Source organism: Mytilus trossulus, chromosome 4 (assembly GCF_036588685.1).
Source record: "Mytilus trossulus isolate FHL-02 chromosome 4, PNRI_Mtr1.1.1.hap1, whole genome shotgun sequence".
NCBI lineage: Eukaryota > Metazoa > Mollusca > Bivalvia > Mytilida > Mytilidae > Mytilus > Mytilus trossulus.
In genome coordinates, this window is record NC_086376.1 from 29,044,155 (window position 1) to 29,071,629 (window position 27,475).

General features: G+C 32.2%; 1 protein-coding gene across 4 annotated transcripts in view; it reads left to right on the forward strand.

The window, feature by feature from the left end:
- LOC134715036 (CREB-regulated transcription coactivator 1-like) overlaps positions 1-27,475 on the forward strand; it is a 42,308-nt gene that overhangs the window by 1,217 nt on the left and 13,616 nt on the right. For 2 of the 4 annotated variants that reach the window (XM_063576890.1, XM_063576893.1), the window contains exons 4-10: positions 546-607; positions 2,291-2,326; positions 12,617-12,711; positions 15,557-15,618; positions 18,463-18,503; positions 22,590-22,917; positions 26,390-26,605. In XM_063576890.1, coding sequence (XP_063432960.1) covers positions 546-607; positions 2,291-2,326; positions 12,617-12,711; positions 15,557-15,618; positions 18,463-18,503; positions 22,590-22,917; positions 26,390-26,605 — 840 coding nt within the window. The remainder of the gene's footprint in view (positions 1-545; positions 608-2,290; positions 2,327-12,616; positions 12,712-15,556; positions 15,619-18,462; positions 18,504-22,589; positions 22,918-26,389; positions 26,606-27,475) is intronic. The other 2 variants (XM_063576894.1, XM_063576892.1) reach the window with 2 other exon arrangements.

The following is a 27,475-nucleotide window of genomic DNA, read 5'->3' on the forward strand; positions in this document are numbered from 1 at the left end:
GGTTGGATAAGAAAACTGATTGACATACATGTACATTGTATACACATGCCTATACCATGTATATAGTTCCAGGGCATTATTACAATTTGCTGCAATTTGTTTGACTTGGCCTAAATGATTTTGCACAACATTACTCAAGATAGAATTATAATGAGATAAAAAAGTTACTCGATTTTTTTTTATTTACTGCAATATCTTGATATTTGAATTTATGGCCAAATTGTAACAGGACAATTTACAAAAATGAACAAGGCCACATAAAGGGAAGTAGTAATGGCACTTCAATGACTTTTGATCACTAATTGCACTATTTGTATACCTGTGTATAGATTGATTTTCTATAGCTATCATGTACAAAAAAATGTATCTGATTCTGGTGAAAAGGCATCATTCCGGACCTGAACAGAATTATTCAAATTAAACTAACTTAGCCCTCTAATTCTATTCCCATGTCACTTGATTTTTACATACACCTTTCCAAAGTGGCTATGAAGGACCTCTCTTCAAGTTATTAACAGTTGTAACACAAAGATTATTTTTTTCAGACAAATTGTTCCCCTTATGGATCAGCTTACTTGTCACCACCCCCAGACACCAGTTGGAGGAGGTAAGCAACAATCAATTTTCTGTTTTATCAGTTGCTTTAATTTAACTATATACCAGTTTTATAATACTAATTATTGAGTGATCACACACTATATATGCTAGTAAAGTATTTGAATGTAATAAGGTTTAACCTACATGTACATGTACAACAATCAAATGAATGGTTTTTGTTTGCTTTCATGTTATTTGGATGGAATTTGAAGGCACAATTACTTCAATTAGCATGTAATTATCAATGGTAAGGGACACCAAAAGCAAAATCTGGGTTTTATTAAAAATCGCTGCATTTCTTATTCTAATGGGTGTGGAGGTTCTTTTGTAAAATAATTAGTGTACACTTACATGTACAACTGTACCTAAAAGTCATCTTTCTTACCAGAGACAATACTGTATCCGTCAAATATTAATTCAAACTGAAAAAAAAGAAGTTTCAAACGACTTTACCAACCAGACTAGAAATAATAACATAAATGCAAAACATACAAATGTACCAATATTACAGAAAGTTAGTTCAAACCAATACATTTGTAGATAAATCATGGTCTCTCAGACTTAGTATTTAATCAGTTTACATCTGAATTTGGTGTTAAGAAGTCATAGACAGTCTGAGAAAAGCATAGCCTAGTGTGATTCTGAAATATAAGTACATAATATTGACAGGATGTAGGACCTTAAATTGTCATAAATGAAAAGCAATAAATAACATCAATTTATGTTTTAATTAACAGAAACAAAATCAATGTTAGTACCCATAAAAGCCATATTCAGCAATCTTGCTGGTGTTAAATTGATATCTGTTAGGAATAAGTTTATTCAAAGAATCAATAAGTTTGCATGAATCATATTTGAATTTAGGTGCTATAGAGACTTATTATTATAAGTGCATATATTGTATGTTGATTCTAAACAAAATTCATCCTCCTCATAAATGCATATAGAACTTGACGAAGGAAGGTACATTTGTACTGGAGACAAGTTGTGAGAATAAGAAGTCGAAGATCTGGAATCAATAAAAAAAAGCCCTGGCATGGGTATTTTCTGATGTATCTGTAACTTACAAAATTTATTTTAATCATAGCTAAAGCCAAGTACCTGTAAACATGGGTTACTGTAAAGAACATATACATTGTAATTTGAAGATTATCTCCCTTTAAAAAGTTTGAAATTTACTGTGTGGTCACTCAAGATTTAATTAATGTTGTTTATTTGCTAATTTTATCTTTTGTCTTTTCACTCCTTTTTTATCCATAGATAGTCCATGCTTTTAACAAACATTTGTATTATAGATATTATTTAATTTTAGTTCAAATATTTTATTTCTTTTCTCCTCAAGTACATGTAGTGTTAATGTACGCATAGCTTTTCATGTTGTTAAACATTCTTTTGTCGTGATACATAAAACAAAACTATCATCATTAATCATTTTAATTACATAAACCTGATTTTATGTCTGAAATTATTTACTATTAAAGATAAGTAATGTTCATGCAGTAAGCTTTAACATGTCTTTAAAAAATTAGTGAAAAAGAAATGAAGTTAGAATATTATCAAATTGAAAAAGTCGAGATCTATGCACTACATGATTGAGGTTAATTTTATTTTGTTTTCCTGTACTCTGCCATTTTTGTCTGGGAAACATAATAGACTTCTGTCCTTGACCTTTAACCTGCCATCCCCTTTTCAGATTATTCAGACACCTAAATGGTGCAAATCTTCCACGGTGAGTTTGAAGTTTCGCTTCATTTTCAAGCTATCCTGACTCAAACTACTTACAAAATAATCCTAACATCATACTAACAAAATGAGGTATGAACATTTTTAGATCTGTCAGTGGTGATGATTGCTTCGTAGTTTACGTATATACTTTCACTTTTTACCTTCATTTTTATAAGTTTGCTCATTGTTAGTACAAATTGTAAGTTTGATTTTTTATATTTATTCGAGAATGGTATGAATTAAAATTTAAACTTGAACATGATTAGAAATGTGAGCAAATAAATACAACCAAATATTGATATTAAATTATATGCTTTTCCAATGAATCAACCAGTACTTTGTATACATTGAAAGTTATTATTGAGGAATATTGTAAAAGAACTCAAGGGTATACAGTATTCTGCTGTAATGAAAGGACTTACTAAAAAAAAGCAGTGACTCTGAAGAACAAAGATGTTTATACCTCATACAATGTAATAGTCCTTTCTGTCTGATTATACTGCGATGTGTACATACATGTAGGAATGAAGTTTATATGCAGCTTAGAATTACCCGCAGGGAGTTATAAGATTAGAGCGCTCGTGCTGGTACTAATGTTTACTGTATCATGTGATCAAGTCATCCTAAGCTTCAGCTTCAGTGCTATATATGTCGATTTGTGAGAAATGCTTGATCATATTAGAATATTAACTTATGAATATTAATTGTTATAAATTCATTTACTCTTAAAAAAATTATTACATATGTCACTTAGTGAGATTCTAGAAAAAAACTATTTCTTCTGTTGTTTCCTACATGTATATAGTGAATGGTGGGTATAACATCTTCTGTTGTTTCATACATGTATATAGTGAATGCTGGGGATAACAGGTGATTCACTCTTTAATATATATCTCTCTGTATACATGTGCATGTACCATAGATTTGGCCTGGTGTTAAATCAGAGTGTTATCACCTGTATTCACCCTGTTTCACTGGGAATAACATATATCTCTCTGTATACATGTACATGTACCATAGATTGTATATGGTCTGGTGTTAAATCAGAGTGTTATCACCTGTATTCACCCTATTTCACTGGGAATAACATATCTCTCTGTATACATGTACATGTACCATAGATTGTATATGGCCTGGTGTTAAATCAGAGTGTTATCACCTGTATTCACCCTGTTTCACTGGGAATAACATATATATCTCTCTGTATACATGTACATGTACCATAGATTGTATATGGCCTGGTGTTAAATCTGAGTGTCAGCACCTGTATTCACCCTGTTTCACCTGGGAATAACTTAACGCCAGTATGGCCTGAATCACTTTGTGTGTACTGTATTTCATGTATATAATCCAATATAAAGCAAATTAGTCTTCAAAGGACATCGTTATTTCCACTATCAGAAAAAATGACAGTTCCTATGTTATGATTTATTATATTATTTGTTTGGTACACATTAAGATTCCCATTGTCTTTGGATCCCCTGGTCCATGGTTAATATACAATTCAGAAATTGCTATTGAATCTGTCAATTGGCTAAACATTTCAAGTTAGTGGGTTTGTCTGAATACGATACTACTTTTCTGAAACATATATACATAATTTCCCTTAATCACCAAGCATTGTACAAATTTATAGTTTAATTTACCTTTGTAAATTTAGTCACATGAACATGTATAACTGTCATGTATTTGTACATCTGGTGGAAAAAAGTAGTCCAAAGTATGTGTCAAGTAGAGAGATCTGATTTAATTCACTACGATACATTTCATACACATGATACATGTTCATATAAACATTTATTTTGAATTATCAAATTCTAGTATCTTTAAGACTGGACTATAAATTAATATGTAGAGAAAATAGACCTGATACATTGTACAACAATCCACATGTATTGGGTGGTTAACTTTCATGTTAAAAGTTTCTATCATGTATATATATTCAGTGCAGGTTAACTGTAAAGTCATCTATTGTTATTTTTCTCAGTGTACATATTGATAAACATGTCCCTCTAGGCTCTACACATATTAAGTTTGATCTACATGTACATGTAGGTTTGAAATAGTGTCATTGTTTTGAAACATATGTGTGTTAATTTACAATAAGTTCTAGTTTTCTGATGTTGAACGTATTAAAAGTTTATGATTTACATATTCATTGTACATATTAAGGTAATCCAATGGTTTGGAATGTAATTTTGCCATAGCTTATGTCAGTCCACCTGTTCACCAAGGAACTTTCACATCATATATATGTTAAAATTCAAACTTGGTAGATAGATATAAGATGTGATACGAGTGGCAACGACACATCTTTCCATCCATGTCACAATTTATAGATATAAGAAGATGTGATATGAGTGCCAATGACACATCTCTCCATCCATGTCACGATTTATAGATATAAGTAGATGTGATATGAGTGCCAATGACACATCTTTCCATCCATGTCACAATTTATAGATATAAGAAGATGTGATATGAGTGCCAATGACACATCTTTCCATCCATGTCACAATTTATAGATATAAGTAGATGTGATATGAGTGCCAATGACACATCTTTCCATCCATGTCACAATTTATAGATATAAGAAGATGTGATATGAGTGCCAATGACACATCTTTCCATCCATGTCACAATTTATAGATATAAGAAGATGTGATATGAGTGCCAATGACACATCTCTCCATCCATGTCACAATTTATAGATATAAGTAGATGTGATATGAGTGCCAATGACACATCTTTCCATCCATGCCACAATTTATAAATATAAGAAGATGTGATATGAGTGCCAATGACACATCTTTCCATCCATGTCACAATTTATAGATATAAGAAGATGTGATATGAGTGCTAATGACACATCTCTCCATCCATGTCACAATTTATAGATATAAGAAGATGTGATATGAGTGCCAATGACACATCTCTCCATCCATGTCACAATTTATAGATATAAGTAGATGTGATATGAGTGCCAATGACACATCTCTCCATCCATGTCACAATTTATAAAGGTAAACCATTATAGGTTAAAGTTTTTGGTCATGTTTAAAAGTGCTCATTGCAATAGCCGAAGCCTAGTATGTACATGTAACAACATTCTAATTTCACTGCTACTTGATCAAGTTATAGACTATGCAGAAACCAATGGTACAAGTAGTATAACATATGTTTCACTGCTGCATTATTATGTAGTAGACTATGCATAAACCATTGGTAGTATAACATATGTTTCACTGCTGCATTATTATGTAGTAGACTATGTATAAACCATTGGTAGTATAAAATGTTTCACTGCTGCATTATTATGTAGTAGACTTTGCATAAACCGATGGTAGTATATATAACAGACATGTTTCACTGCTGCATTATTATGTAGTAGACTATGCATAAACCCATGGTAGTATAACAGATATGTTTCACTGCTGCATTATTATGTAGTAGACTATGCATAAACCCATAGTACAAGTAGTATAACAGACATGTTTCACTGCTGCATTATTATTATTTAGTAGACTATGTATCAACCCATAGTACAAGTAGTATAGCAGACATGTTTCACTGCTGCATTATTATGTAGTAGACTATGCATAAACCCATAGTACAAGTAGTATAACAGACATGTTTCACTGCTGCATTATTATGTAGTAGACTATGCATAAACCCATAGTACAAGTAGTATAACAGACATGTTTCACTGCTGCATTATTATTATGTAGTAGACTATGTATAAACCCATAGTACAAGTAGTATAACAGATCTGTTTCACTGCTACATACATATTGTGTAGTAGCTGTTTGTATAATATATACAGACTATGCATTAACCCATAGTAGTATGAGAAATATGTTTTACTGGCTGCTACATGATCATGTTTTAGTTATTATTAACTTGTACTGACAACACTAGAAAATGTCACCCTGTGTTAACCAACAATCATATGACATTAAATTAGCACTGTTCCACCACACCAAGCTTCGACCTAATGAAGGTATGATAAACTTATGTGTAAGACCTAGTTGAACAAAGGGTGCAGATTCACACCTGTCTCAAGAAAATCTCTGTTGATGAAACCTCCATTGTAAAGGTGAAACCCTGTTAACTTTGCAAGTGTTAATTAACATATACCTACTGATATTTATTAACACATAAATTTCAATACATGGAAATAAGAAGCTGATTATGTGCAGACTGTGTATCTTTAGATTGTCGTTGGTCATTTCAAAAAGAATGATTTGCTTGCTTGAGCCGGTGAGGCGAAAAAGAGAAAATCAATCTAATTGAGATAACTACAGATAATCTGTTTATTACTATTTTGCCTATGAAAATGTTGCTAATTTCATTGACATAGGCAAGTGCGCCCATTGTTTCTAGTGAGAATTTTCATATGACTCTAGTTTGCTGGAAAAGGAGTTTGATTATTAGTCAGTAAGATCAAAGGAAAATTATGTAAAATAGCGATAACCATGCTTATATGTTGATAGGTTAGAATGAGTATTTATATTGGAGTAATGGGTAGAATATTAATATGAATAACAGCTAATAGTAAAGCATGTTGATGGTACTGGTAGACAACCGGTGTAGCATGTACAAAGACAGTTATCTCCCTTGCATGATGTGGTCCGATAACTCTGTGATGGTTTGACTTAGTTTAATTGGTCTCCTCAAGTTTATATATACATTTTTTGTGCTAGTTAGATCAATACAATGTATGTGTACTATTGATATAGATTCCATCACTGTATGAATTGTGATTTCCTATATTTCCTCTTGAGGCAGATAAATTTTTAAATTTAAATGCTAGGTTTGCTGACGGTTTAAATTATTTAAACTTAACTGTGGAGAAATATTGTATCACACAAGATATGGTGGCGGACCTATTTTCTAAAGAATTTTTGCAGATTATTAGAAGTTGGAGTACTTCAGACAATATTTTCCATTGATTTTGATTTATTTGTGAGATATTAGGCATAGTAAATTATTTTTGTGCTTTCACAATTTTTTTTAAAACATTGTGATTAGACTGTGACCAATTGAAGAACAAACTACAGTTAAATAAAAGAAATATAATCAACTTGTGATTTATCAAAACCTAATAAATGAATTTTTATAGTCATAAAATGGTATCAAGTCATCGTCGTCTGAGGTACATTTAGTTTTCTGGACAATAATTTTTGTTGTAGTGAATGGATCTCTATAACTTTTTACCAGGAGGTTCAATACCACTAAAGGAAGGTTGGGTTTGATATTGGGTGTTATGGGCCCAATAGTTTAGGAATAAGGGGGCAAAAAGGGGTCCAAAATAAGCATTTTTGTAGTTTTCAAACAACAACTTGTGTTCAAGTGTATGAATTTCTTTGAAATTATACCACAAGTTTCCATACCATGAAGGAATGGTTAGTATTGACTTTGTGTGGATTATGCCCAAAATGATTTGGAATTGGGGGCAAAAGGGCCAAAAAAGGGGGCACATTAGGTTTTTCTGGTCTATGGACAATTAAGACAATTTAAAAGCAGTGTAAGGGAGGTGATTCAAAAACATTTAACATTCTATGTTGAGTATGTTCAGATTAACCTTCCTTACACTGCTTGTAATTAAAGTATAAAAAAAAATGTCTGGTTTTGGATTAATTTCAACAACAAAAAAGGGGGTGGTAGTAGTTTTCAATTTTTTTCTCCAAATTTTTCAAATTCCAAATTTTTGAAAATTTTGAAGAAAAAATCTTTAATTGCACAGTATATTGCACAATTGATCTGTAAGATCTTGATATTACATCTGTTTTGTGTCAGAAACTCATATTATGTCAAAATTTTATCACAACCCAAGTTCATAGCCGTATCAAGCTTAAATGTTGTGTCCATACTTGCCCCAACTATACAGGGTTTGATCTATGCGATCGTATAAACCTGAACCCTGCGGAGCACTTAGTTATTATATTGCTATTTTATACCTGTATCCTAAGAATTGAAGATATACAGTATTCACCATGTCTGCCTGTTTCTCTAAAAAATATCTCTGTCACATATTTCTAAGGTACTACAGAACAGAAATACTTCATATTTGGTAGAAAAATTGATAGTGAAAAGTTGTAATGTGAGAGCACTTTTTGAACTCCCAATGCAATTTGCTGATTCTTTAAATTTTTTGATAAATTAATTGTGACACGTTTCTCCATCAAAAGTTGATCAGAATAATTTCATATTTGATCATCAGCTTGACTGAAAATGAATGGTCCATAAGTTCTCACAGGTGGAAGTTATTCAGGTTACTTCAAAACTAGTTATACATATCTAGCTTCAGGACACATACATTTGGTGTATAATTAGGTGGTGCCTTGTTACATATTGTCCTGGTTCTATAACCTTGTCCTTTGACCTACATTTTGTACACTAGGTAAATGTATTTTAAAATTTATTGGTGACTTGTATGATAATCATATGGTTGTAAAATAAATTTCTAGTCCTTAGAGTTTGAAGCTCTACATGGTATCTTGGATAGCAACAGTGAAAATACATGTGCATGTATATTTGTGCATTTACGTGTGTTTATAAATAAATGTACATGTAGATAATATATTTTGTAAACACTGAATAATCATGATAATTGATTCACCATCAGATGAGCAGTAAATGACTATAAATTATTTATATTGTTAGGAATGAAGTGAAATCCAATTTATACAAAAGAACGTCAATGATTTTGCACATTCAATTATTTGCATGGTTGTTTAAATATTCTGTATTTTGAAACCTCCTGGTTATCAATTTACTAGAACTGTGTGTGTATCTATAGTTTTGATCAGTGGTGTAATATTTATTAATGGGTGGTGAAAAGAAGAAATTTAAAAGATTTTAAAGATTTTATTCAACCATAACATTCTTTGATAAAGTTATCTATCAATAGAGCCATCTGCGAGTAAACCTAGCAGTACATTTACATGTTCCATTTTGATAGAATATATCAAAACAAAACAGCCTTCAATTTAAGCCATTGGTATATGTCTGGTTTCTCAGCTCTTCACGTTTAGGTATCTGCTTGGAAGAAATGTATAAAAGGTTTCCTTCTCATGATATAAAAATATAAAATGGATAACTTTCGACTCGCAGAATACAATCATTATAATGTGAAAAGTCGGTTAAAATCAGTGCAATCTTCTTGATATTCTGATTACCACTTTGTAGTTAAATTGTGCCATCAAGATGAAGTTAAACCTTTCTTTATTGAGGCATATTTCATTCATAAATCTCCTTGACATGTGTTTTTGAATGTTTGTAATCTGTGAATTTTTTACCATGTCATTAGGACAATTTACACCCACACTCTGTGGTGACAGATCAATACTCTATAAAACGACCAAGTCAACAGATTATAAAATTACATTCCTTCTTCATCCTTTCAATGTTCAGTTCAGTTATATGTGATCAAGGGATGTGACATATATTTAGATGTAAATTCTGGCAGCTTGAATATATTTTTGGAGGGCAGGCTGTCATAAAAATAGGCTTAAATATTTATGAATTGAAAAAAAAAGATATAGGTGAAATTACACAGTGGTTGATTAAAGTACATTGATTATTATAATACATCTGTTACGGTGGTTTATCTTGGTCATTGACCTATGACATGAAATAACTAATATCTAATTATGAATTTTATGGCAAAACACAATGAATCTTCAATTATTTGTATTCCATGTTTATTGAAATAAAAGAGCCCCACTCCAAATATGGTGATATTTTGTTATTATAAACCATGAGAAGCACAAGATCAGCTGCCTTAAAGATGTGATAAGCTGTTTAATAGTAAACTTCTCTAGTGTAGTATTTGTATGCCCCATTTATGGGTATTATGTTATCTGGTCTCCATCTATCGTTTGTCGATCCTTCTCCTTCTCCTGCTTCAGGTTAAAGTTTTTGGTCAAGATATTTTTTGATGAAGTTGAAGTCCTATCAACTTGAAACTTATTACACAGGTTACTTAATTATGATATGATCTTTCTCATTATAATGCCAAATTAGAGTTTTTACCCCAATTTCACAGTCCACTAAACATAGAAAATGATAGTGCGATTGAGGCATCTGTGTACTAATTACATTCTTATTTCTTTTAATTTTCAAATTTGGAGAGGTTTCTGAAACGACATCGTGAATATGTTTGCTAGTTTCTATAAGTATAAACAATGTTTCTGGTCTGTTAGTATAACTTCACCAGGATAGGATTTTTGTCAGTCAAAGTATAAAAGATATAAGCAAATCTGATACCTACCCATTTCAGATTGAACATGGAATAAAGTTGAATTTTGTTATGTATGTGCATTTTATAGCTTACTTTAACTTCAGGTATGCGGGGTTTTGTTCATTGTTGAAGACTGTACAGTGCCATTATGTTATTTACAACCTCTTCTTTTGGTCTCTGTTGGGAAGTTGTCATTTGCAATCATACCACATCTCTTTATTTATATAGAACATGACATGGAAGATTTATTTCTTAATTATCAAATAATAGGTCATCTATATTTGGATCATATATATGTGTCATAGAATAGTTTGACAGAAGTCAAATGATTCTCAATCATTAAATGTTCATCCAGGCCCTTATACATGTTATAGAATGTTCCAAATTACTGTATCAAATTAACATATTTGATACACAGCTTTAAATCCATGTTTTGGTATTCTTGAAACTGTAATTTGACTTGTGTCAAAATCTTTTGTAGGCAATAATTTTAATGCAGGCATAATAATGCATTTCTTTATCATTCTTTTTGTTTGTTATAAAAGATTTGTGAAGAACAATGCATGTTATTTGAAAGATCATACTTGGACATGCATACTCCCCCGGTGGTCCTACTTTGGAAAGAAAATGTAGTCTATTGTTCTGATTTTAAGAAAGGGGAGGGTATTGAATTGAAAGCATATTTGCAGACTATCACTCCCTTTAAGCTCTTTGAGTAGCAGTTAAAAAAACTCTTTATAAATTTGTCTCATTGTAACATGTGTATGGCTGATTTCTTAACCAACCAAAGAAGGCCTTGACTTCCTGTGAAATTAAATACTTGCTCTACCTCTCCCCAAAAGTCAACCCCAATTTACTGATTCATATATTAATTTCTTCAGGTGAAGTTAAATACTCAACAATCAATCAATCAATACTGTTTATCATATCTTGGGAATAGCATTTTGTTTACATTTTATGTTACTTTTTGGTTTTCAATCACAGTACATGTATATTTATATATATATTATAGAATATATTTCATGCTGTTTGGACTTTGGTCAAGTTAAACATCTGAGTTAATATTTATGGTATAAGTTGTTGGATTGCTCATAATTTTGTGTTTAGAATTTTAAATTTGATGGGCAGGAATAGGTTACTATGACGTTAATTTCATCCTGACATGACCTTAGTAAATTTCTGGTTAGTTTCTTTATATGAAAGATGATGTAGATTCACTGTAGTGGTGTGCTCAGTTGTGATTATCAGTTCTATGTTGTTGTAGATTCACTGAAGTGTTGTGCTCAATAGTGATTATCAGTTCCTACAACATTAGAAAGTTCAACGCGGAATCTGAATTCTTAACTTTAACTAAACACATATATCTGAAAAATGCTACTTCATTATAGCCCTGTATATACCATACTATCACTGCTTATGTTTAAAGACTTCATTGAAAAGGATATTATGAAACCTTTGAAATATACCTAGAATGCATGCAAAATGTACACAGCAGATTACACAGTATCACTAGCATGTAACCCTACAGAACCACATCTGTCAATCTATACCGTACTTCCTTCGTATCCTTATGTATTGAATGTCAGCACTTGGAGTGAAGTCTGACCATACATTCCAATAGAAAATGGCATTCAATATACAGTTATACACCAATGGCGACCTTCCTATGCCAAAATGACTGTGAAAGGCCAAGTGCTAAGGTGGTTTTTTTTTCAAAAGCCCTTTGCTTGATAGATTTTTCTGATGTCATGCTATCACTACAATAAAAGGACCAATAAATTATTGATTGAAAAGTTGATTATCCACTGTGAAATATAAGTGTGAATGCATAGATTGGAAGATGTTTAACACCAAGTCCAATATTTAAGTGTGAAGTAAAGAAATATGAATCATTGCCAGAGAAAAAATACTAAAGCATGTATATTGTTAATTAAAATTAGCCTTTATCAGTATGCATAATTATATATGAAAGAATATGAATGAATTCAATAAAGAAATTTTCATAGGTATTCATAGCAAAGATGATCATTAATATTGTTTCTTTTGTAGAACAAATTCAGATTCTGCCATACACACCAGTACAATGGGGCCTTCAGACTTGGACCATATGAGCAGCCCTACCACACCTCCAGCACATAGAAGAAGTATGTATAATTAAGGCTTCTAGTATACCTAGATCATGGTACAAATCTTCTGTCACCCTCAAGCTTTATGTTGGCTTCAGAAATGAATCAAATTTGAAAATAAAGTATATTTTCAGGTAAAATATTAGTGTTTTGAATAATATTGAAGAAATAAAAAATCGTTTACAGTCTCTTGTTACCTTTGACAGTTGTCACTGACTCACTGACCTAAATTTGTAGCTTATTGCAGGATAGGCCATACAAATTAACACATTTCCCTTATTTCTTTTTTAACACACACTGTGCAGTGTAATAATCCAGAAATCACTCTTCATTCAGGAAGTAGACAAATGCCACAACCATAGGAGTATTTGTACTAATATTGCCTAGTACCAAAGGGTATGTGATTGTCTCTTACAACGTGTCAGCATGGTCAAGTCATCATCTACCCAGAAATGTGCTGAAACGTTCAATCCTCCAAATTTTGATAATCAATCGATTATTTGAATTGTTTTTCAAGGAGGCATTTCCCAAACAACAAATGGAAGTTTTTAACGACCTTGACTGGCTATACAGCCTTTGCACAGTCGGCCCTGGATTGCGCCTTTTTGGGCATTAAATAATTTATATTCATTTCCCAAACTTTGTACCCTACCCTTCTTAGCTGGGGGAAGTTGAGGGACCCACCTAAGAGTTGGCCTTAAGCAACTAAAGTTTCCTTGTCAATACCTTTTGCCTGCTTTAGTTTAGATTTTTCTTCAAGCATACTCTAAATTTTGAGGTTAATTTTGAACGAAGAAAGATCTAGTAGATCTGTTACCCTTAAAGTAAAATATTGCATTCCCTGTGTTGATATTTTTAGAAAAAGTTTGGTGTAAAATACAAAAAGCATTATTGATTTAATAGTAAAAGTATTATTTATGCATGGCTTTTTAATTTATTATCATATTATTTATGTTTCATTTGAAACAATTCTAAAGAATTTCATTGAAAACTGATTTGTGATTTGTGATCCTTTACAAAGTTAGACACAGAAAATCTAATATTACCATGTAATTTTCTACTAGACTGAAAACTTACTGTAAATTTTCCACTGATTTGAATTGACAATTTTATTTTGGAATGACCTCGGATGTTATTGTTTGTTTACTTTGTACATTTGAAGCTAAAGGATAAATGTTATTATGTGTGGGTAAACATTAGGGAGACAGCAACCAATCAAAAAAAGCATAATGGTTTACTTTTACAAATTGTGACTTGGATGGAGAGTTGTCTCATTGGCACTCATACCACATCTTCTGATATCTATGAATTCAAATAAAGACCAAGAGATGTCTTCAATGCTTGAGTCTAGGCAAGCATCTAGCTTTACCATATGTACAGCCTAGGCCTTAGTCCAGACAATTTGAAGACCAAGTTCATAGAGACTATCAAAGAGCAGCCCTCAACTACACATTCCAGATAGATTCATTGTAGATCAGTTTGGATGAAAGTGAGAATAGAATTCATTCACATTTAGTCTGGTTAGAGAATCATCAAGTGGTAATTGTGATGGAATTCTTTAGTGTCAGAAAGAAGCCCCACAATCATCAACGTAACAAGCCTAAATGATATCTTATAAATACAATACTTGTGATATATCAGTTATTGCCTTCTGGTCCTCGCATGACAGATGTAATTTATAAGGAAATCGTATGAAATGTGTTCCTCTTGATGCTGACATCTGTATCAGGATTTAAGGTTTCCCACAGAGTTTCATTGACATAAAATTGTTTTGGATTTAATTCTTTGTATTAACCGATATTATTGAAATCAGGAAGTGATTGTTGATAAATGACACAGACAAGAACAATGCTTGTAATACCAATAACTTACAAATTACATATTGATATTTTCATTTGTACATGTACTTTGTTAACCTGATTCATCATGGATTAAAATCTTTATTATTAAATTGACATATGTTTTTTCAACAAATTAAATGAACATATCATGGAATATATTGATGATAATCATGATAACAAATCTGTGGAACTTATCATATATATATATGTTATGATTTGATTATGATTTAAATCCGTTTTCACAGATTTATAACGAATAGATTTTTATTAAAAATCTTGTACATTTTATCAGAATGAAATCTGTTATCATTAATTATAGAAATTACTGATCATGAAAAGGAAAATATGATATAACTAAAGTAATGCAACAGATTTTTATCACTAATTTATTCCGTGATTATGATAACAATTTTAATTAGATCACAATATTTCTAATTTGTGACATCAAATTCCAAACATAGTTCTATGGTCGGGTTGTTGTCTCTTTGACATATTCCCCATTTCCATTCTCAATTTTATAGTATATGAGACCCTGAATGGGTTTCAGTAGATATAAAATATTGTGTTATCTTAAACAAATCTGCTTTCAAACTACAGGTAAGCAACATATATTCAGGTGTAGTGAGAATTTTTATTTGATTTTTGGTGTTTTAACACATTTTTTAAGGACCACTTTTTGAGCTTTTTCGTGGCGGCCAGATTTTATTAGTAGAGCAAGCAGGAGTGCCCAGTGTAGACCACATACCTTTGATATGAAAACTGACAATCCTAGTCAATCAAGGTCAAAGTTGAGTGCACCTGCACAAGCAGGTTGAACTCACAACCTCAGTGTTGACTGGCTAGTGATAACAGTAGTAATTACTTAGACCACTACGCCACTGACATGAAATGAGAAATCTCTGAAACTTGTAGTAGAAACTCTACAAGTGAAGTTTTCCCACACCATTCCTGCCTCTAAGAATTAAATATGGTGAAGCATTCTTAAAAATCATTTACTCAAATACTTAAATATTCTTTTACAGTTCTAGAAGTGGTTGGAGGAGACCATGGTGATCCAATGAAAAATTACTGGGATGCTAAAAAGGTAGATACATATTCTTTATTAAATAAATATATAAACAGGGACAAGGTACATGTATACTATAGAAATAAGATGTGTAAATTACAAGTATATAAATATGTATAGGGCACCATTCAGCCTTTAACAATGAGAAATACTATACTGTATAGTCAACACTTTTATACTGCATACAGTGCTTTAATTTTTATGGAAACAGCTTATTTGAAAGTACTAATGGATCTTTAGTATTGACTCCGGGTTATGTGGCTCAAAATGTTTTGGAATTGGGGGCAAAAAAGGGGAAAAACTAGTTTTTTTCTGGTAAATTAAGACAATTTAAAAGCAGTTTAAGGGAGCTAACCAAAAACCATTTAACATACAATGTTTGGTTTGTTCAGAAATACCTCCCTTACACTTTTTGTAAATAATGTATAAAGAAATATCAGGTTTCGGACTTATTACAAAAAAAGGGGGGTGATTGTATTTTTTATTTTTTTTTCTCCAAATTTCTCAAATTTCTGATTTTTTAAAAGTTTGAAGAAGAAATCTTTAATTGTACAATATTGCTCAATAGATTTGTAAGGACTTGGCATTTGTTTTGCGTCAGAAACTCATATTTTGTTAAAATTTTTATCACAATCCAAATTCAGAGCTGTATCAAGCTTGAATGTTGTGTCTATACTTGCCCCAATTGTTCAGGGTTCGACATCTGCAGTCGTATAAAGCTGCACCCTGCGAAGCACCTGGTTTGGTTCTGACAAAGTCTGCATATACATGCATATATACAAGCCTATAGAAATTCATATGTCATCCAACATTTAAATTTGTGATTCACCTATATCAACGAAATCGACAAATTTTGTCATCCCACAAATAAAAAGAATCCACAGTAAATTATCTAACATCTTTTGCCTTATCATATGTGACATCTGTAGGTTACTGTGCTGACTGTCAATCAATAACAAATAATAAAAACATTGATATCGACATATTTTTATTATTCAAATCTATTATATATCTTATATATAAATTTTACCAACACATTCCAAAGAAATCCATAGTACAAATGACAAGTTTGTATTCAACGAAGTAAAAAAAATGTTGATTATCTATGCTAATGCACATATAGTATGCTATGAACTCTTATTCCAATTTTAACATTTCATATCCCATGGATAGTAAACAATATCCTTGATCTCTATTTAAATCAAATCTTCAATACATTTCTACTAACAAGGTCATTAAGTTCAAAAAGGAGTATGAAAAGTACAACTTAATAGCATTTAAATTATCACCAAAAAATCAATAACGTGACATGATTTATCATTGATATCTATTAAATCATCTTTTATCATTGAAAGTCATACAATTTTAAACTTTAGGACTCTTTTGTTGTCAAAATAAATATGAAGTTTGTTTACAAGTGTACTTGTGTGGTTATAGCAGTGACCGGTGATAAGTGTGTATAAACATCACAAGTAGAGTTCACATGTCTCCATGCACATTGTTTTTGTCATGAATAATGTAATTGATTGTGAAGTCAATGTGAAATATAAAAGTACAGTATGAATTAAGTTAGGGTTGTACTTCCCCATAACTTGTTGATGTTTTATGGTAACCATATTACACTGGGAAGTAAGCAATTGAAATTTGAATTAAAAAGATTGTTTATAATTTTGTCAATAAACATGTACCCACAGTTGTTCTGTCGTTGTACAAGTACCCATAGTCACTCTGTCAGTATATGTGTTCTCTCATTCGTTCTGTCAGTATATGCGTACTCACAGTCATTCTGTCAGTATATGTGTACTCACAGTCATCTGTCAGTATATGTGTCCTCACAGTCATTCTGTCAGTATATGTGTCCTCACAGTCGTTCTGTCCGCATATGTGTACTTACAGTCATTCTGTCAGTATATGTGTCCTCACAGTCGTTCTGTCAGCATATGTGTACTTACAGTCATTCTGTCAGTATACATTTACTCACAGTCCTTCTGTCAGTATACATGTACTCACAGTCATTCTGCCAGTATACATGTACTCACAGTCATTCTGCCAGTATACATGTACTCACAGTCATTCTGTCATGTGTATTAAGATATTTGGGCCTGATTATCAAATTACTCCATATTGAGGTCAAAGGGTAAAAAATTGAACTTTGTTAGATTTAAAAATTAAAAATTAAATTCTTGGTGTTCTTTGATATGCAGAATCTAACCATGCATGTATTTAGATTTTGGATATTGGACCATAATTGATAAATGTCCAATGTAAAAAAAAATATGTTTAAGTTCTTAGACCACATTCATTCTGTGTCAGAAACCTATGTTGTGTCAACTATTTAATCTCAATCCAAATTCAGAGCTGTATCAAGCTTGAATGTTGTGCATACTTGCCCCAACTGTTCAGGGTTCGACCTCAAAGGTCGTATAAAGCTGCGCCCTGTGGAGCATCTGGTTCATATCTGTTATCCACTAAGTTTGCCTCAACCAAATGTTTTGAAACTTTTACACAATGCACATTACCATAAAACACAGATCAAATTTAAAATTGGGTAGCGCCACTTAACATGTTCTAGAGTTATGTCCCTATATAATGTTGTATGAAAGTGGGGCATCATCTGTGTCCCATGATAGGATACAGATTCCATCTATTTTTGCTGAATGATGAACAGCACAGTCTATGTTGAACAGTTAATTGTTGTTTGCCTTTTTCTAAAATTATGCTGATGCCTTGTTTTATGAATCTTCAATGGTCTATAAGTTGGTATTCAGATAGTAAATGCTCCTAATTCCAGAATAATGAATTTTATGTAACAGCTCAAAACAGAAATATATATATAAATGTTATTTTAATATCTCATTTCAGTTACAGTCCAGACCCAAGTCTTGTGAAGTACCTAACATTAAGTAAGTTAAAACTTAATTATGAAATGCATGTGGGCTTTTGATAAGAGAACGAGGAATTGTCACAATGTAGATAAGTTCCAAGTGGAAGAAATATTCTGTAATGTTATTTCCATTGGAACAAATATTCTGTAATGTTATTTCCATTGGAACAAATATTCTGTAATGTTATTTCCATTGGAACAAATATTACAGTATTCTTCAACAACATGTTCCTTTCTAACCTACAAAGTTTGGTAAGAATAATTTTAACAGCAGGATTCACTTTCCAGTTTTAGGTTTTATTGATTCTTTCATTATTTGTGTTAATATTAATCTGTATAAAGATGGATCAAAGAAAGTTTATTATGAGGAGCTGTTCATATCCCAGATTTGCTATTTTCATACATGATACATTGCTGCGATATAGCCTTACTGTTCTAATGCGGCATAAAGCAACCAACAATCAATCAATCATACATGATACTTCTAGGAATAAATAACTGCCTTTATTGCCTTGTGGTAGCATACTGACTTCTGAGTGAAGTAGATTGTTGGTGAGGAGTCAGGTCAAACAAAACGTTTACTTTTCTACATTGGCTAGAGGTATCTGAATCTGATTTGAATCTGATGTACAGTAGTTGTCGTTTGTTTACGTGTTTCTCGTTTCTCGTTTTGTTTATATAGATTAGACCAGTGGTTTTCCCGTTTGAATGGTTTTACACTGGTAATTTTTGGGCCCTTTATAGCTTGTTGTTCGGTGTGAGCCAAGGCTCCGTGTTGAAGGCTGTACTTTTACCTATAATGGTTTACTTTTTAAATTGTTATTTGGATGGAGAGTTGTCTCATTGGCACTCACACCACATCTTCCTATATCTATATAGGGGGAGGGTTGAGATCTCATAAACTTGCTTAACCCCAGTAGTCAAAATAATATGCCTGAGGGACATTTTTTGCAGTATGTTACATTCTGGACTAGCACATTAAAAATCTATCTCTGCCTATTGGATTATATTCTTACCACATATACATATACGGTACATGTTCTCATCCTAAAAATGCCTTTAATTTGCCACTGGACCTTAAATAAATATCATCATCTAAAAATAAAATGTGGTTTATGATTGGTGCTTTATATAGATGTTTTATGTCTGTTTTGGTAAATGTTAATGATAATAAACAAGGAGATTTTACTTCTTACACAACTTAAATCATCACTTGTGTTTGCCTGTAAATATTTTTCTTCATCCTCAAAGGAATGTAATGTTATTACCTACAAAGTAGAGGATGATTTAATGTTAATCTATTGTGGAAGTTTTTTAGACAGATGCACTCCTTGGATTGGGAATTAACTTTCAGAGACCACAATTTATATGATATAAATATTACAGTGTTTCCTCATTGGAAGGATTTAAGATTGATGTTTACGTAATTAAGAAATTTTATTGCCACAGGGTATATATATATATACATACATTATACTAACATACAGTACATGAATCACGAGTGCAGATCAAATTTTATCAAACAAATTTTGTTTCAAAATTAAAAGAATTCTTTATAATTCAATATGTTAATCTTTTAAAAATGTAAGGATCTTATAACATTTAACATTTGTAAACATGTCTTTCAATCATAGTCTAAGAAAAAATAAGCGAACAAAGGTAAAAATCATGAGGAACTTGTCAGACACGGAAATAAGAGACACTGGTGACCACAAGATGCATATATTTCCTGGTGTGCATACACATTTTTAGCTCACCTGGCCCGAAGGGCCAAGTGAGCTTTTCCCATCACTTTGCGTCCGGCGTCCGTCGTCGTCCGTCGTCTGTCGTCCGTCGTCCGTCGTCGTTGTTAACTTTTACAAAAATCTTCTCCTCTGAAACTACTGGGCCAAATTGAATCAAACTTGGCCACAATCATCATTGGGGTATCTAGTTTAAAAAATGTGTGGCGTGACCCGGTCAACCAACCAAGATGGCCGCCACAGCTAAAAATAGAACATAGGGGTAAAATGCAGTTTTTGGCTTATAACTCAAAAACAAAAGCATTTAGAGGAAATCTGACATGGGGTAAAAATGTTTATCAGGTCAAGATCTATCTGCCCTGAAATTTTCAGATGAATCGGTCAACCTGTTGTTGGGTTGCTGCCCCTGAATTGGTAATTTTGTGGAAATTTTGCAGTTTTTGGTTATTATCTTGAATATTATTATAGATAGAGATAAACTGTAAACAGCAATAATGTTCAGCAAAGTTAGATTTACAAATAAGTCATCATGACCGAAATGGTCAGTTGACCCGTTAAGGAGTTATTGTCCTTTATAGTAAATTTTTAACCATTTTTCTTAAATTAAAGTAATCTTTTACAAAAATCTTCTCCTCTGAAACTACTGGGCCAAATTCAATCAAACTTGTCCACAATTGTTATTGGGGTATCTAGTTTAAAAAATGTGTCCGGTGACCCGGTCCACCAACCAAAATGGCAGCCACGGCCAAAAATAGAACATAGGGGTAAAATACAGTTTTTGGCTTAACTCAAAAATCAAAGCATTTAGAGCTAATTTGACATGGGGTACAATTGTTTATCAGATCAAGATCTATCTGCCCTGAAATTTCCATATGAATTAGACAATCCTTTGTTGGGTTGCTGCCCCTGAATTGGTAATTTTAAGGAAATTTTGCTGTATTTGGTTATTATCTTGAATATTATTATAGATAGAGATAAACTGTAAACAGCAATAATGTTTAGCAAAGTAGGATATACAAATAAGTCAACATGACCGAAATGGTCAGTTGACCCCTTTAGGAGTTATTGCCCTTTATAGTCAATTTTTAACCATTTTTCGTAAATCTTAGTTATCTTTTACAAAAATCTTCTCCTCTGAAACTACTGGGCCAAATTAATCCAGACTTGGCAACAATCATTTTTTGTGTATCTAGTTTTAAAAATGTGTCCGGTGACCTGACTATCAAATCAAGATGGCCGCCACAGCTAAAAATAGAACATAGGGGTAAAATGTAGTTTTTGGCTTATAACTCAAAAACCAAAGCATTTAGAGCAAATCAGATCAAAATTTATCAGCTCTATAATTTTCAGATGAATCTGACAACCCATTGTTGGGTTGCTGCCCCTGAATCTGTAATTTTAAGGAAATTTTGCTGTTTTTGGTTATTATCTTGAATATTATTATAGATAGAGATAAACAGTAAACAGCAATTATGTTCAGCAAAGTAAGATTTACAAATAAGTCACATGACCGAAATGGTCAATTGACCCCCTAAGGAGTTATTGTCCTTTAAAGTCAATTTTTAACAATTTTCATAAAATTTGTAAATTTTTACTAACATTTTACACTGAAACTACTGGGCCAAGTTCATTATAGGTAGAGATAAATGTAAGCAGCAAGACTGTTTAGTAAAGTAAGATTTACAAACACATCACCATCACCAAAACACAATTTTGTCATGAATCCATCTGCTTCCTTTGTTTAATATTCACATAGACCAAGGTGAGCGACACAGGCTCTTTGGAGCCTCTAGTTAATATACTTTAACTAATTGTACCTTTTTTGTGTGTATTCTTTACGCCAAGCCGTATTGGAAGAGGCATAAAGTTTTACCCTTCTCGGCCTGTACGTCCTGAAATTAATTTCCCTTCTCAAACTTTATTTTGCCTGAATCAAATGTTAATGAATTTATACACAATGTTTATTACCACAAAACACAGATTGAGTTTGAATTTTGGTGGTGCAATTTTTCCATGGTAGAGTTATGCCCCTTTCCAAATGAAAAAAAATTGCTGAACTTTATGTTTCTGTTCTCTTACTTACTTATGCCTCAACCAAAACGTATACGCAATTCTTATAATCACAAACCACTGATCAATTTTGAATTAAGGTAGCATCAATTTCAAAGTTCTTGAGTTATATCCCATTTATATTGTTGTATGCAAGTGGTGGCATCATCTGTGTCCCCTGGACACATTCATGACTGCATCAAAATGAGCATTATTTATAATTAAATATTTTGTAAGGTGATTAATGATTTTGCATATTTATTTATTTTTTGTGAAAAGTATATCATTTCTGTAAAATTTTCTTCTGCTTTTAGCATTTATCCAACAGAAGAAGAAAATCATATAGGGCAAATGACTCATCTTCCAATCACCAGTAATACTGGTTCCTTGCCAGATTTAACTGTAGTCCATTTCCAGTCACCTCTTACAACACCAATCGATGCTGAAGAAGCTTATGGATGTTCTCAGGGAAATCTTTCTCCCACAAGTGCTCACATGCAGGGTATGTGCCCTCAGCCTGGTAGTCCTACACAACAGAGCCCCAACCAAAGGCGACGGCCAGGTGGCCATCCCAGTCCACTTGTGTTGAGTGGTGGACCTCAGTCTCCTCAAATGAGAATGCCACACTCTCCTCCAGGCAGTGTAAGTAACGATATTGTCATTGTTTTATTCAGGGTATGTAACATTATTGTCATAGCTTTATTCAGTGTATGTAACAATATTGTCATGGTTTTATTCAGTGTAAGTAACAATAGTGTTATGGTTTTATGTATCAGAGACATTGTTGTCAGTAGCAAATGTAGCCATCTACAGCATTAAAAGTAATGGATGCCTCTTGCATATCAAGTCAGATTCAATATTTCTGTATTTTGAAGGGGAAATTATAATGTGGATTCTTTCATTTAGGCATGTAGATTGACATGGTTTTAAGAAAAGTTTTAATTTGGAATTTAGAGTAGTTATTGTTAAGCCTCAGCAAATTAAAGAAAGAGATTATGATGCAGGCTGTGTCCAACTACAGCATCAGAATGTATTAGCTTGTGATTAAGTACTTTTTGGGTTATCCCTAGTGATAGGTCAAGGATATTTTGTATGCAATTGTATTTTCAGCATTGGCACATCTCATTTCCATGGATATTATTTGGCACATCTCATTCTCAGGGATATTATTTGGCACATCTCGTTTCCATGGATATTATTTGGCTCTTCCCCTTCAGTCATGGTCTATTGACTTTGCATTTTTAGCTCACCTGGCCCGAAGGGCCAAGTGAGCTTTTCTCATCACTGGGCGTCCGTCGTCCGTCGTCTGTCGTGGTTAACTTTTACAAAAATCTTCTCCTCTGAAACTACTGGGCCAAATTCAACCAAACTTGGCCACAATCATCATTGGGGTATCTAGTTTTAAAAATGTGTCCGACGACCCGGTCAACCATCCAAGATGGCCACCATGGCTAAAAATAGAACATAGGGGTAAAATGCAGTTTTTGGCTTATAACTCAAAAAACAAAGCATTTAGAGCAAATCTGACATGGGGTTAAATTGTTATTCAGGTCAAGATCTATCTGCCCTGAAATTTTCAGATGAATCGGACAACCCGTTGTTAGGTTGCTGCCCCTGAATTGGTAATTTTAAGGAAATTTTGCTGTTTTTGGTTAATTATCTTGAATATTATTATAGATAGAGATAAACTGAAAACATCAATAATGTTCAGCAAAGAAAGATTTACAAATAAGTCAACTTTACTGAAATGGTCAGTTGACCCCTTTAGGAGTTATTGTCCTTTATAGTCAATGTTTAACCATTTTTCGTAGATCTTAGTAATCTTTTAGAAAAATCTTCTCCTCTGAAACTATTTGGCCAAATTTAACCAAACTTGGCCACAATCATCATTGGGGTATCTAGTTTGAAAAATGTGTCCGATGACCAGGCCAACCATCCAAGATGGCCGCCATGGCTAAAAATAGAACATAGGGGTAAAGTGAAGTTTTGGCTTATAACTCAAAAACCAAAGCATTAAGAGCAAATCTGACAAGAGGTAAAATTGTTATTTAGGTCAAGATCTATTTGCTCTAAATTTTTCAGATGAATCAGACAACCCGTTGTTAGGTTGCTGCCCTTGAATTGGTAATTTTAAGGAAATTTTGCTGTTTTTGGTTAATATATTGAATATTATTATAGATAGAGATAAACTTTAAACAGCAATATTGTTCAACTGAGTAAGATTTACAAATAAGTCAATATGACCAATATGGTCAATTTACCTCCTAAGGAGTTATTGCCCTTTATAGTCAAATTTTCACCATCATTTTCCACTGAAACTAACCTGACCAAGTTTATTATAGATACAGATAATTGTAAGCAGCAAGAATGTTTAGTAAAGTAAGATCTACAAACACATCACTATCACCAAAACACAATTTTGTCATGAATCCATCTGTGTCCGTTGTTTAATATTCACATAGACCAAGGTGAGCGACACAGGCTCTTTAGAGCCTCTAGTTTGCTTAGTTTACATAATAAAGTCAAGAGCTTAGGTCAGCTTAAAATGAACAACTTTTAGTAGTCAGTGTATGCAGATGTAAAAAATGTATTAGTATTTTCATTTCTCATTTCCACAGAAATATTTTGGTCCTTCACCTTCAGTCATGGTTCATTTACTTGAATGTTTTTGCATGGTTTTCATGTTTGAAGTATTGCCATTTTAAATTTAATATTTTTGTATTATACTAAAAAAAAAATATACGCAAGACATGAAGTTATCTGTCAAATGTTTATTGAAATTGCTGTTGTCAAAATATGATGTTGTTTGAATTGACTATAGTTAGATTTAAAGTATCATGTCTTTCGGTGTTAAATGCTTTGTTTTGTAAACCTAGTGTAGACAGTGTTTGAATTATAAAATTTGAAACATTAATGAGGGCAGTCATTTCATTATATTTACGAGTCTAAATTGAAAGCTACGTTCAAACCTATAAAAAACGCAATTTTTATACGTGTGCATGTACAACAAATTTCGTTATAGAAAGTCTAAATACAGCACAAACAACATTTTCCAAAAGACCAAAAAAGTGTATAAAAGATTGCTTTGAAAAATAAGTATACATTGCTAGTCTTTATCTCATTTGATTATCAGAAATTTAAGACCTTTTAAACTTGACTTTTGAAAATAATAAATTTCATGAATTGTTCACTTTTACCACAATATCTGACATGTAAAAATTGATTTATTTCATTTGCTTGTACAATAAAAATGAAAACTAAAACCAAGCTTTTAATGCAGATTCCAATTACTCAAATATGCACATAAATATTTTAAAATCATGTTATAAAACATTCTTGGAAATTTAAGGCCAGAAGGATGAACCATATAATTCTGAATATATATAGTTTTAAATTCGGAACTGGGTACTGTGTTATTTGAAATTTAAATTCCGAAATTGATTTATCATTATTTGTATTTCATTGAACAAAGTTTCTACCATTATATTTAATATCAATTTACTAATAATTTAGAAAGATTATGACAGCATTTTTGAATTATTTAAGAATGAATTGGGTGCTTTTCAATGGGAAATAAATACTAGCCTTTTATTGTGTATTATGTTTGCACTGATTATTTTAAGTTTGTAAAGATGGATGCATGCTGATATATATTTTGCTAAGCTAACTTTAGTTATGAAATATTTTTCATTTTGACCAGTCTCCTTTGCTGAAAATAAAAAAAACATGAATTGAGGATTCATTATTCATTGGATACATGTACCATTGGAAACTGTGGGTAATTTTAAACAAAGAGTTTAAATTTGCAAGGAAGTAAAAATTGTATACAGACTTGTATGTCAAAATTTGGCAGAAATCAAATATCCTCAAAATTTGGGAAACTTCTATCCCAATCAGAACTACTCGAGCCTTTCTAGTTGCACCAAGTTATTGTACTGCATAGTGAGAATGGCCAAGTAGGTATGATTGACCTCTAATTATGGAAATTGGTATCCCCGTTAGTATGTTAATGAATCCTCAGTACTCAATGATTATCAAAGTATAAAGAAACCTGTATCCATCCTTGTTGTAGTATTCGTTGTAGTATTTTGTGTGTGTTTTGTTTGACCTTTAGGTTGTGAACCCTGACCCTACACAACTGCCGCTGGATCCCCGCATTAGGCAGCAGCAAATATTGTACCACCTTCAGCAGCAGCAGAGGCATGGAGCCTCCCATCACCCCAACCCCCAAGTATCTCAGTCACACCCATCTCCTTCATCCAATCATATACAGCAGGGGTCTAGGGTGCCACAAGTTTGTGTTACTGCATGTGACCAAAATGAGACCGAGGTTAGTAATTCATAGTGTTCCAGATGATATCAGCCTTAATTCATAGCTTAAAATTTGTCCTAGTAAAAGCATTTTAGCCGATTGCATTGAGTCTGTAGGTAAAGGTAATATCTTTGGTTAGCTTGCTTGCTAGCTAAACGATGATGTCATAATTAGGTAATGTATAGTACCCACCTTATGAAGTAGCCTAGTCCTACAGACAGATAAATTGGTTATCTACTCTTAAAGAAGGGTAGTTTATATAAACTAATGATGACGTCAAGGTTCAGCTAGCAAGCCAGCTAAGGAAAGATACTACCTTTGCCTACAAGCTCAATGCATTCTAATAAAATGCTATTATTGATTTTATAAAGTATTTGGAAAACATTTGTATATTTTCATCTTAAGAACAAAGGGGGGAAATGTTCTAGTAATTGTTTTCTAAAGAAACTATCATTCATTAATCTGATATTCAATTCTCAAATCCAGTTAAAGTTTAGATATTATGTTTGAAATAATATACTGTTCTGTTTTTGATCAGTTTTCTGGGAGTGTAGAAAATATTTTAATCTCATATTACAGTAAACTGAACAGTTTTACAAAAATAAATATGCAAGATCCTATATATAAATCAGATTGAAACTTTTCACTTTAAATCACTCAATCTTATCTGGAACACTTATTTATGTGGTTAATATATATTTGTTTCTTTGAAGCATGCTTTATTATTTTGCATTCTGTTATTTTACTTGTCAATATTTCAGATTTAAAAATATCATGTCTTTCAGAAGTGTTTATTGTCCACACAAAAAATATATGTTCAAGGGTTATTGTGATTTGCATTGTATTATTAAGTGGTGTTGATCTCCACCAAATCAGTCTTGTACAAAG